This window comes from Colias eurytheme, chromosome 12, assembly GCF_061535395.1.
Source record: "Colias eurytheme isolate Ceu_HAF_F1 chromosome 12, ilColEury1 Martin Lab GWU primary, whole genome shotgun sequence".
Classification (NCBI taxonomy): domain Eukaryota; kingdom Metazoa; phylum Arthropoda; class Insecta; order Lepidoptera; family Pieridae; genus Colias; species Colias eurytheme.
The window spans coordinates 5,001-18,446 of NC_142991.1; the positions used below are offsets into that span (position 1 = coordinate 5,001).

A 13,446-nucleotide genomic window follows, 5' to 3' on the forward strand; every position below is an offset into this window, starting at 1 on the left:
CTAACCTAACCTAACCTAACCTAACCTAACCTAACCTAACCTAACCTAACCTAACCTAACCTAACCTAACCTAACCTAACCTAACCTAACCTAACCTAACCTAACCTAACCTAACCTAACCTAACCTAACCTAACCTAACCTAACCTAACCTAACCTAACCTAACCTAACCTAACCTAACCTAACCTAACCTAACCTAACCTAACCTAACCTAACCTAACCTAACCTAACCTAACCTAACCTAACCTAACCTAACCTAACCTAACCTAACCTAACCTAACCTAACCTAACCTAACCTAACCTAACCTAACCTAACCTAACCTAACCTAACCTAACCTAACCTAACCTAACCTAACCTAACCTAACCTAACCTAACCTAACCTAACCTAACCTAACCTAACCTAACCTAACCTAACCTAACCTAACCTAACCTTTTTTTTTTTTTTTTTTTTTTTTTTTTTTTTTTTTTTTTTTTTTTTTTTTTTTTTTTATAGTGGAGAATGCATTTAGGCATACCCAGAGCGCTCGGGGAAAGGGCCCTGGGTTATGTCGGACTCACACCGCAGAATGCGGCGACTACCGACTAAACTCCACTGTGTTCCGTCTTTCCGCTATATTGGCAGGGTCGCGGGTATTTGGTGTAACCGCTTCCGTAACCCCGACAGCGGCAGCCTATTTTTTATATAGGCCCATCGCGATTAAGACCTGGCTAGTGTTCGCCAGTTCCTCCTTCCTGGGGGGCGGCGTGAACGGAACACGTCTCACGCCGCCTCACCGCACCGGACGATGGATTATGTCCCCGTTCCACCGTCCGGCACCCAACATTAGGGAAGCAAGTCGCGACCGTGTACAGCGGTCGCGACTCGGCGACTTCGCCCAATAAGACGTCGCCGCCGAATAGGATCCGCGTTGGGATCTCCCTCGCGGACCCGCTCTGCTTCCTCCTTCTGAACCTAACCTAACCTAACCTAACCTAACCTAACCTAACCTAACCTAACCTAACCTAACCTAACCTAACCTAACCTAACCTAACCTAACCTAACCTAACCTAACCTAACCTAACCTAACCTAACCTAACCTAACCTAACCTAACCTAACCTAACCTAACCTAACCTAACCTAACCTAACCTAACCTAACCTAACCTAACCTAACCTAACCTAACCTAACCAGTCATTTGCCCGAACGCGGTCCGTAGACAGCGAAATCGCATCGCTCCTGAGTTTATTTTTTGCAAAAGTGGTATTTTTTCATCTTACACACTAGTGTAATATACCAGTGGATGCGCGCTTGGACAACAGATACGGACGCGAAAACAGTTTTAAAATCGAGTGAGCCTGTGAAAAGTTATTACCGAAAGAAATTTTTACTAAATTAACAAAAGTACGGCGTCGCTGGGAAGTCCCGATTTATATCGGGGACTTCGCGAACCGCAACTGTAGTGTTGTGTGTATTAGTGAAACGAGTGCCTGTGAAAATTTTGGGATTTTTAGGACCCATACATAAGGTAAAACAAACAATTTTCGGCAAGCCGGGCGGTGGCAATCCTCCCTAACTCAGTGCATGGTGGAACGATACAAGTGTAAATAGACGCGTCTTATCAAAATAAAGCCTGTGGTTTTTGTCCCGGGGAAATCGGTTGAAAATTGGCGAAGATAGACACCAAAGAGTGTTTTAACCTAAAAGTAGAAACTTTCTTCCGCCAAAACTTTACTTTTCTCCTTTCCCCCCACCGTGTTTCCTACTTAAATTAGTGCTGGGATATTCCATACACCTTCCCGCACAAAGATAATAAATTATCTTAACTCCTCATAACGTATTTCGGGAGAAATATCTAAGTAGGTCACGGGTGCAATCAACAAAACAGTAAACACGTGGTGGCGAATTAATGTTTTCTTTTTAACCTAATTTATATTTTGTATTTGTATATTAGTATTTTGTAAAAATAGACCAGCTACATCATTTTTGGTGTAGCTGTTAGACTAAGGTATTATAATATACTGAGTGCTTAGGGACCATAATTATATCACACAACACAATAATATTATAATATTATTATCTTTTATTCATATGTATTATTTGTCCATATATGTATTCATTTTGATCTTATCTATATATTAATTCTATCTTAAATCATAAACAGGCGACTCCCCTATTGGGAGACCTGATAGTCTTAAGTAATAATAATAATTATTAATTATTGACTTGAGTGGTTAGTACTGACTAGCTAGCTTTAGTAAGCTAGTGCTAGCTTAGTAGGTCGAACCGTACGATAATATTATCGTATAACTTATAGATTGACTTTTAAACTGAACTATAGACTATAATACTTATGAGGTATTACTAATATCATATTATTAGTATTTGCTGCTCATTTCCATTTTTATTTTATTTTATTGTAATCACTGACAGGTGCCTCCCCTATTGGGAGACTGATTAAGTATAAGTATTGACTTTTTTATTGACTTGACTTTTTTATTGTTGACCAATTGTAATTATTACGGACGTATTAATATTTTATTATCAGTGACCTATTAATATTTTATATTTTTATTTTATATTATATTTTTATATTATTATTTTATATGTTATATTTATATCTGTGATATTTATTTTAATTGTAATTTTGGACAGGTATCCCCCCTATTGGGAGACCTAATAGTGTTAAGTTGACCATTTTTAACTATCAGTGACCTATTAATACTTTATATTTTTATATTAATATTTTATATCTTATATTTATATCTGTGATATTAATTTTTAATTGTAATTATTGACAGGTATCTCCCCTATTGGGAGACCTAATAGTGTTAAGAATAATTATTATTGACAGGGGTTTTTTTTTTTTTTTTTTTTTTTTTTTTTTTCTCCCCTAAGTCATCATGATCCACACTCCCCAGAGGCGTGCCAGTGACACGTTCACTATCTCCGAACCAGTGAAGAAGCCTGCAACACCTAAAAGTCGGACTGCAGAAGGGAAAGCCCTTCTGCTGAAAGGGAAAGCCCACCTGCGGGAGTCCCGAAATTTAAAGACTGATATAAAAGACGGGGTAATTATGGCGCTAGAAAGGATGTATGAAATAATAAAAGAGATTGAATTTGAACTCACCAATGCCAGGGCTGGTAGTGGAGGGCGTAGTGGGGACCCTATACATCCCCCCCCGCCATCCGATGCTGGTCCCAGCGTAGTTGACGACGCATTGGTGAGAAATCTGGACCTAAGTGAAGGAATGAAAGAAAGTATGAAAGAGATGATGACAAGAATGGAAGATATGAGAGTAAGCATGCGGGAGAATGAAAATAAAATGGACAAATTGAGCTCGCTTTTGGAGGGCAACATGACCGTCGCCAAAACGGCGAGTTATGCGGGCGTTGTCTCGAAGGGAGTCATAGAGAAACTCCCCGAAGCAAGAGCCCTGCATTCGGTCATGGTGTCATCCAAAGACGAACAAGAGACGGGTGATGAGGTGTTAGAAATGATCAGAAAGACTGTGGATGCAAAGGACGGATGGGTGAAAGTAGAGAGGGTAAGAAAGGTGAAGAACAGGAAGGTGGTCGTCGGCTGTGCGAATGAGGAAGAAAGAATCAAGGTGAAGGAAAGGCTGAGAAAGAATGAGGGATTAGTAGTGGAAGATGTAAAAAATAAGAGCCCTCTACTAGTCTTCAGGGATGTAATGAAATGCGAAGTTGACGATTTCGTCACAGCATTCAGTAATCAAAATGCAAGCATCCTTGAGGGCCTGAAGGGGGAAGAGAGAAAGGTAGAAGTAGCGTACGTGATGAAAGCAAGGAACCACCTCCAGAACCACGTAGTGGCCAGGGTGAGTCCACAGGTATGGAAGAGATGCACGAGTGAAGGATACGCCCATATAGGGCTAAGTAGAGTGAAAGTGATGGATCAAAGTCCGTTAGTGCAGTGCTCGCGCTGTCTTGGGTACGGGCATACGAGACGAATGTGTAGGGAGGAGAAGGAACGATGCAGCCACTGCGCCGGTCCTCACATGAAGACCGAGTGCGACAAGTGGCTGCGGGGAGAAGTGCCTCAATGCATCAACTGCATAAAGGCTAAGAAAGGCAGCGCAGAGCACAGCGCCTTTGACAGAGAGTGTACGGAAAGAAAGAGGTGGGATGCTCTGGCCAGATCGGTGGTAGCGTATTGCTAAGGTTGCCCAAGGTGAGTCCTTCCAGTACCGAATGCTGCAGGCCAATCTCCAGCGGAGCCAAATCGCCACACGGGAGCTACTGCTCGAAGCCACCAAGCGTAAGGCATGCGTAGCATTGCTGCAAGAGCCCTACGTTGGTGGGGCGAAAAGTATGAGGACATACAATGGAGTGAGGATCTTCCAGAGCGAAGGGGAAGGGGGTGGAGCAGTAAAGGCGTGTATTGTAGTACTCGACGACACACTGGATGTCGAACTACATACACGCCTTAGCAGTAACAACATCGTTGTGGCCACTCTCAGAACCAAAGCCTGGGAGATGATTGTAGTGTCCTTCTACTTCGAGCCCGATAAACCAGTGGGGCTCTACCTGGACCATCTTAGGCGGATAGGGAGTGAGCTGGGTATCCATAGGATGGTCCTGGGAGGCGATGCGAACGCAAAAAGCCCGTGGTGGGGTGGCGAAATGGAAGACTCGCGAGGAAGAGATGTGTCTGCTGTACTGGAAGAAATGGGAATGCACATACTCAACACCGGGGACATCCCTACGTTCGATACCATTAGAGGTGGGAAAAGGTACTCTAGCTACGTGGATGTGACAGCGTGCTCCGACGATCTGCTGAACCGAGTGGACAACTGGAGGGTTGAGGAGAGTCTCACGAGCTCGGACCACAACGGCATATCCTTCGGCATCAGACAACATAAATCCACAGGCACGAACATAATACGAACTACACGCATATTTAACACACACAAGGCAAACTGGACTCAGTTTCATGAGAAACTGACCCAGCTGATGTCGGACAGACAATTAACTATACAAGACATAGACACAATACACAGCACACAACAAATAGATGACGCAATAGACAGATACACTGAAGCAATCACACAGACATGCAGAGACACAATGCCGACCAAAAAACACACACAGAAATTCACCCTGTCGTGGTGGAATGATGAGCTCGCGCAGATGAAGAAGCAGGTGGCCACGAGGAGACGCAGGATCCGAAACGCAGCACCTGATCGCAGAGACCGCGTGGTTGGATTGTACCTGGAAGAAAGAGAGATGTATGAAAAGGCAGTGAAAGAAGCGCAAGAGAAGAGTTGGAAGGAGTTTTGCCGGAAACAGGATAGGGAGGGGGTCTGGGAGGGCATCTACAGGGTGCTTAATAGAGCCACAGGGAGAGAGGAGGATCTGCCCCTTTCGAGGGGCGGTGAGACCCTCGATGCCCGGAGCTCGGCAGAACTGTTGGCGGAGACCTTCTACCCCGAGGACCAGGAAAGTGGTGAAAGTGAGGGACATCGTCGGGTGCGCAGGTGTGCGGAGTCCTTGGACACCGAACCACCGGCGGGCCCGGATGACCCTCCTTTCATCATGGAGGAGTTGAAGAGAGCCGTAAGGTCCTTCAACCCCAAGAAGGCCCCCGGGGCGGATGGCCTCACGGCCGACATCTGTCAGCACGCTGTGGATTGTAACCCGGGATGGTTCCTTGCCTTGCTCAACAGATGCCTCTCTGCCGCCTACTTCCCCGCACAGTGGAAGTGGGCGACCGTGGTTATACTGCGAAAGCCGGGCAGGGAATCATATCGGGTACCGAAAGCCTATCGACCGATCGGCCTCTTACCTGTTCTCGGCAAAATCTTCGAAAAGATGCTGGTCGGCCGACTCAGGTTTTACCTGTTGCCCAAAATAAGCCCCCACCAGTATGGCTTTATGCCACAGAGGAGCACCGAGGACGCCCTCTATAGACTAGTGAACCACATCAGAAATAAGAGGGAGGAGAAGAAGATTTCTGTTGTGGTATCGCTGGACATAGAGGGAGCCTTCGACAGCGCCTGGTGGCCAGCCATAAAGGTGCGGCTGGCTGAAGTTGGGTGCCCGGGGAACGTGAGGCGGGTGATCAGCAGCTACCTGAGTGAAAGGGGGGTGAAAGTTAGATATGCGGGCGTGGAAGTAAGTAGGGGGACCAGCAAGGGGTGCGTGCAGGGATCCATAGGTGGACCAATCCTGTGGAACCTCTTGCTGGACCCTCTGCTATGGATGTTAGAGGAGATGGGAGTATTCTGTCAAGCGTTCGCCGACGACATTGTGTTGGTCTTTGAGGGTGATACGGCCCTTGAAATAGAAGGAAAAGCGAACCGTGTCCTAAACGTAATACACGAATGGGGTAAAGATAACAAATTAAATTTTGCACCACACAAAACTTGTGCCCTCCTTTCGACGAGGAGGTTAAAATATGACGTGCCACGGCTCGCTATGGGGAGTGTGGAAATTAAATATTTTTCACATATTAAAATACTGGGCCTTACAATTGACAGCGGCCTCACTTTCAACGCCCACGTCGGGACGGTATGCCAAAAGGCAATCGCCCGATATAAACTCTTGGCTAGGGCAGCCAGAGTTGGTTGGGGACTTAGCCCAGATATTATTAGGACTATTTACGTAGCTGTTATCGAACCGACTATTATGTATGCATCGGCAGCGTGGGCACCCACCGTGGAAAAGATGGGGGTCCAAAAAAGGCTGAACACCGTACAACGGGGCTTCGCCCAAAAGATCTGCCGAGCATATCGGACCGTCTCCCTGAACTCAGCTATGCTGTTGGCTGGGATACTCCCCCTTGATCTCAGAATACTCGAAGTCTCGAGATTATATGGGATCAAGAAGGGGGTGTCGCACCCAGCGTTGGGAGACAGGGAGGTGGAAAGAATGGCTCCGGCGATTGAGGACCCACATCCGGCAGAGCAGGAAGGGCTGGGGTTCGGGCTGGTGGACGAGGACTCGAATTCCGACGTGGCTAATAGCCACGTACATAGGATCTACACGGACGGCAGCAAGATTGAGGGTCGAGTCGGAGCCGCCCTTTCCGTATGGGAGGGGGAGGCCGAGACGAAGGCCGTCAAGCTTGCTTTGCCGCCGTATTGCACCGTCTACCAGGCCGAACTTCTAGCGCTCCAAAGAGCAGTAATTAGAGCCTGCAAGAGTGGAGTGTCGAAGGTCGGCATCTTCAGCGACTCCAGATCGGCCCTCCAGGCAGTCACACTCGGTTCCCCCCACCCCCTTGCTGTGCAAACAAGGGCGGCCCTCCGAAAAGCTGCTTCGCAGAGGCGGGAGGTCGCTCTGTTTTGGATCAAGGCGCACGCAGGGCTAAGGGGGAACGAAAGAGTGGACCAGTTAGCCAAGGAGGCCGCTCTGGGGTCGAAGAAGAAACCCGACTACGATCTGTGTCCTGTTTCATTCGTCAAGCGTATCCTGAGACAGGATACGATCGGGGAATGGGACAGGAGATATGATGTGGGGGAGACGGCTGGAGGCACGAAGCTCTTTTTCCCAAGCGCTGCTGCTGCATACAAAATAGTACGGAAAATAGACATCACACACCACACCACACAAGCACTGACTGGACACGGTGGATTCGCCTTCTACTTGAACAGATTCAAGCTGAAGGAGAATCCATCGTGCCTGTGTCAGCCCGGAGTCGACGAGACGGTTTCTCACCTGTTGCTCGAGTGTCCGATTTTTGCAAGAGATAGATATGTTATTGAGCAAAAGTTGGGCATCGCGATGACGGGTGAGAATCTGCCCGCGGCCCTGGGGGATGATACGAGATCTGAATTCCTGGAATATTGTAAATACATTGTTGGGGTGGTAAACAAAAGAAACTGTGATAAGCTGTGATGTTAGGGTTAAGTTTTATTGTTGTGCCGTGTTAATTTGTATATTTACTTGTATTGGTTTTATTTTTATTGTATTGTTTGAATCGTTAATTTTAAAGTGACTTTTAATTATTGTATTTTATTATTATTTTGAAAATTTTTTTGTATATTGTAAATTCGTATTTTAAAATTTAATTGTATTTTAATATTATGTGCCCATATTGTAAATAAAGAAAATTGTGTTTATTATTGATTAAAGAAAATAAATGTCTCTAGACTATACTCTAGAGAAAAAGCAGACAACACCCTGCGATGGCGGGTGCTTTTACAAAAAAAAAAAAAAAAAAAAAAAAAAAAAAAAACCTAACCTAACCTAACCTAACCTAACCTAACCTAACCTAACCTAACCTAACCTAACCTAACCTAACCTAACCTAACCTAACCTAACCTAACCTAACCTAACCTAACCTAACCTAACCTAACCTAACCTAACCTAACCTAACCTAACCTAACCTAACCTAACCTAACCTAACCTAACCTAACCTAACCTAACCTAACCTAACCTAACCTAACCTAACCTAACCTAACCTAACCTAACCTAACCTAACCTAACCTAACCTAACCTAACCTAACCTAACCTAACCTAACCTAACCTAACCTAACCTAACCCCCAAGGTGAGTCCTTCCAGTACCGAATGCTGCAGGCCAATCTCCAGCGGAGCCAAATCGCCACACGGGAGCTACTGCTCGAAGCCACCAAGCGTAAGGCATGCGTAGCATTGCTGCAAGAGCCCTACGTTGGTGGGGCGAAAAGTATGAGGACATACAATGGAGTGAGGATCTTCCAGAGCGAAGGGGAAGGGGGTGGAGCAGTAAAGGCGTGTATTGTAGTACTCGACGACACACTGGATGTCGAACTACATACACGCCTTAGCAGTAACAACATCGTTGTGGCCACTCTCAGAACCAAAGCCTGGGAGATGATTGTAGTGTCCTTCTACTTCGAGCCCGATAAACCAGTGGGGCTCTACCTGGACCATCTTAGGCGGATAGGGAGAGAGCTGGGTATCCATAGGATGGTCCTGGGAGGCGATGCGAACGCAAAAAGCCCGTGGTGGGGTGGCGAAGTGGAAGACTCGCGAGGAAGAGATGTGTCTGCTGTACTGGAAGAAATGGGAATGCACATACTCAACACCGGGGACATCCCTACGTTCGATACCATCAGAGGTGGGAAAAGGTACTCTAGCTACGTGGATGTGACAGCGTGCTCCGACGATCTGCTGAACCGAGTGGACAACTGGAGGGTTGAGGAGAGTCTCACGAGCTCGGACCACAACGGCATATCCTTCGGCATCAGACAACATAAATCCACAGGCACGAACATAATACGAACTACACGCATATTTAACACACACAAGGCAAACTGGACTCAGTTTCATGAGAAACTGACCCAGCTGATGTCGGACAGACAATTAACTATACAAGACATAGACACAATACACAGCACACAACAAATAGATGACGCAATAGACAGATACACTGAAGCAATCACACAGACATGCAGAGACACAATGCCGACCAAAAAACACACACAGAAATTCACCTTGTCGTGGTGGAATGATGAGCTCGCGCAGATGAAGAAGCAGGTGGCCACGAGGAGACGCAGGATCCGAAACGCAGCACCTGATCGCAGAGACCGCGTGGTTGGATTGTACCTGGAAGAAAGAGAGATGTATGAAAAGGCAGTGAAAGAAGCGCAAGAGAAGAGTTGGAAGGAGTTTTGCCGGAAACAGGATAGGGAGGGGGTCTGGGAGGGCATCTACAGGGTGCTTAATAGAGCCACAGGGAGAGAGGAGGATCTGCCCCTTTCGAGGGGCGGTGAGACCCTCGATGCCCGGAGCTCGGCAGAACTGTTGGCGGAGACCTTCTACCCCGAGGACCAGGAAAGTGGTGAAAGTGAGGGACATCGTCGGGTGCGCGGGTGTGCGGAGTCCTTGGACACCGAACCACCGGCGGGCCCGGATGACCCTCCTTTCATCATGGAGGAGTTGAAGAGAGCCGTAAGGTCCTTCAACCCCAAGAAGGCCCCCGGGGCGGATGGCCTCACGGCCGACATCTGTCAGCACGCTGTGGATTGTAACCCGGGATGGTTCCTTGCCTTGCTCAACAGATGCCTCTCTGCCGCCTACTTCCCCGCACAGTGGAAGTGGGCGACCGTGGTTATACTGCGAAAGCCGGGCAAGGAATCATATCGGGTACCGAAAGCCTATCGACCGATCGGCCTCTTACCTGTGCTCGGCAAAATCTTCGAAAAGATGCTGGTCGGCCGACTCAGGTTTTACCTGTTGCCCAAAATAAGCCCCCACCAGTATGGCTTTATGCCACAGAGGAGCACCGAGGACGCCCTCTATAGACTAGTGAACCACATCAGAAATATGAGGGAGGAGAAGAAGATTTCTGTTGTGGTATCGCTGGACATAGAGGGAGCCTTCGACAGCGCCTGGTGGCCAGCCATAAAGGTGCGGTTGGCTGAAGTTGGGTGCCCGGGGAACGTGAGGCGGGTGATCAGCAGCTACCTGAGTGAAAGGGGAGTGAAAGTTAGATATGCGGGCGTGGAAGTGAGTAGGGGGACCAGCAAGGGGTGCGTGCAGGGATCCATAGGTGGACCAATCCTGTGGAACCTCTTGCTGGACCCTCTGCTATGGATGTTAGAGGAGATGGGAGTATTCTGTCAGGCGTTCGCCGACGACATTGTGTTGGTCTTTGAGGGTGATACGGCCCTTGAAATAGAAGGAAAAGCGAACCGTGTCCTAAACGTAATAGATGAATGGGGAAAGGAAAATAAACTTAAATTTGCACCACATAAAACTTGTGCCCTCCTGTCCACGAGGAGGTTAAAATATGACGTGCCACGGCTCGCTATGGGGAATGTGGAAATAAAATATTTTTCTCAGATTAAGATATTAGGCCTAACAATAGACAGCGGCCTCACCTTTAACGCCCACGTCGGGGCTGTATGCCAAAAGGCAATAGCCCGGTATAAACTCTTGGCTAAGGCAGCCAGAGTTGGTTGGGGACTTAGCCCAGATATTATTAAGACTATTTATGTAGCTGTTATTGAACCGACTATTATGTATGCATCGGCAGCGTGGGCACCCACAGTGGAAAAGATGGGGGTCCAAAAAAGGCTGAACACCGTGCAACGGGGTTTCGCCCAAAAAATCTGCAGAGCATATCGGACCGTCTCCCTGAACTCAGCTATGCTGTTGGCTGGGATACTCCCCCTTGATCTCAGAATTCTCGAAGTCTCGAGATTATATGGGATCAAGAAGGGGGTGTCGCACCCAGCGTTGGGAGACAGGGAGGTGGAAAGAATGGCTCCGGCGATTGAGGACCCACATCCGGCAGAGCAGGAAGGGCTGGGGTTCGGGCTGGTGGACGAGGACTCGTATTCCGACGTGGCTAATAGCCACGTACATAGGATCTACACGGACGGCAGCAAGATTGAGGGTCGAGTCGGAGCCGCCCTTTCCGTATGGGAGGGGGAGGCCGAGACGAAGGCCGTCAAGCTTGCTTTGCCGCCGTATTGCACCGTCTACCAGGCCGAACTCCTAGCGCTCCAAAGAGCAGTAATTAGAGCCTGCAAGAGCGGAGTGTCGAAGGTCGGCATCTTCAGCGACTCCAGATCGGCCCTCCAGGCAGTCACACTCGGTTCCCCCCACCCCCTTGCTGTGCAAACAAGGGCGGCCCTCCGAAAAGCTGCTTCGCAGAGGCGGGAGGTCGCTCTGTTTTGGATCAAGGCGCACGCAGGGCTAAGGGGGAACGAAAGAGTGGACCAGTTAGCCAGGGGGGCCGCTCTGGGGTCGAAGAAGAAACCCGACTACGATCTGTGTCCTGTTTCATTCGTCAAGCGTATCCTGAGACAGGATACGATCGGGGAATGGGACAGGAGATATGATGTGGGGGAGACGGCTGGAGGCACGAAACTCTTTTTCCCAAGCGCTGCTGCTGCATACAAAATAGTACGGAAAATAGACATCACACACCACACCACACAAGCACTGACTGGACACGGTGGATTCGCCTTCTACTTGAACAGATTCAAGCTGAAGGAGAATCCATCGTGCCTGTGTCAGCCCGGAGTCGACGAGACGGTTTCTCACCTGTTGCTCGAGTGTCCGATTTTTGCAAGAGATAGATATGTTATTGAGCAAAAATTGGGCATCGCGATGACGGGTGAGAATCTGCCCGCGGCCCTGGGGGATGATACGAGAACTGAATTCTTGGAGTATTGCGAACGAATTGTGAGGGTGGTTAACAAAAGACACTGTGATAAGTTGTGATGTTAGGGTTAAGTTTTATAAGTGTTGTGCCGTATTGTTTTATTTCTTTTTATTGTAATGTTTTTAATATAATATGTAAATTTTAAATGCAATATTTAATTTTAGTAGGTATATTATTATTATCTTGGAAATTTCATTGTAAATTTTAAATTGTATTAAGTATTTACTTTTAATTGTATTAATTTATTTTATTTTATTTTTTATTATTCTCAGTGCAATGTTTTTAATTAATGTAAGTTTTTAAATGTAATATTTAATTTTGGTATTTTATTATTGAATTGGAAATGTTATTGTAAATTGTTAAATTGTATTTTCTATTTTAAATTGTATTCATTTAGGCCTAATGTATTAATAAATAATAGTGTGGTAATTATTTGATTAAAAGCAAAATAAACGTCTCTGGACAATATTCCAGAGGAAAGCACACAACACCCTGTGATGGCGGGTGCTTTTTTAAAAAAAAAAAAAAAAAAAACCTAACCTAACCTAACCTAACCTAATCTAACCTAACCTAACCTAACCTAACCTAACCTAACCTAACCTAACCTAACCTAACCTAACCTAACCTAACCTAACCTAACCTAACCTAACCTAACCTAACCTAACCGTATTGCACCGTCTACCAGGCCGAACTCCTAGCGCTCCAAAGAGCAGTAATTAGAGCCTGCAAGAGTGGAGTGTCGAAGGTCGGCATCTTCAGCGACTCCAGATCGGCCCTCCAGGCAGTCACACTCGGTTCCCCCCACCCCCTTGCTGTGCAAACAAGGGCGGCCCTCCGAAAAGCTGCTTCGCAGAGGCGGGAGGTCGCTCTGTTCTGGATCAAGGCGCACGCAGGGCTAAGGGGGAACGAAAGAGTGGACCAGTTAGCCAAGGAGGCCGCTCTGGGGTCGAAGAAGAAACCCGACTACGATCTGTGTCCTGTTTCATTCGTCAAGCGTATCCTGAGACAGGATACGATCGGGGAATGGGACAGGAGATATGATGTGGGGGAGACGGCTGGAGGCACGAAGCTCTTTTTCCCAAGCGCTGCTGCTGCATACAAAATAGTACGGAAAATAGACATCACACACCACACCACACAAGCACTGACTGGACACGGTGGATTCGCCTTCTACTTGAACAGATTCAAGCTGAAGGAGAATCCATCGTGCCTGTGTCAGCCCGGAGTCGACGAGACGGTTTCTCACCTGTTGCTCGAGTGTCCGATTTTTGCAAGAGATAGATATGTTATTGAGCAAAAATTGGGCATCGCGATGACGGGTGAGAATCTGCCCGCGGCCCTGGGG

At 47.3% G+C, this 13,446-nt stretch overlaps 1 protein-coding gene across 1 annotated transcript; it reads left to right on the top strand.

The window, feature by feature from the left end:
* The first annotated feature begins 2,879 nt into the window (after nt 1-2,879).
* LOC149903720 (uncharacterized) lies at nt 2,880-4,160 on the top strand. The gene has a single exon (XM_090108196.1). The coding sequence runs from the start codon at nt 2,880-2,882 to the stop codon at nt 4,158-4,160; it is 1,281 nt and encodes a 426-aa protein (XP_089964322.1).
* The last annotated feature ends 9,286 nt before the right edge of the window (nt 4,161-13,446 follow it).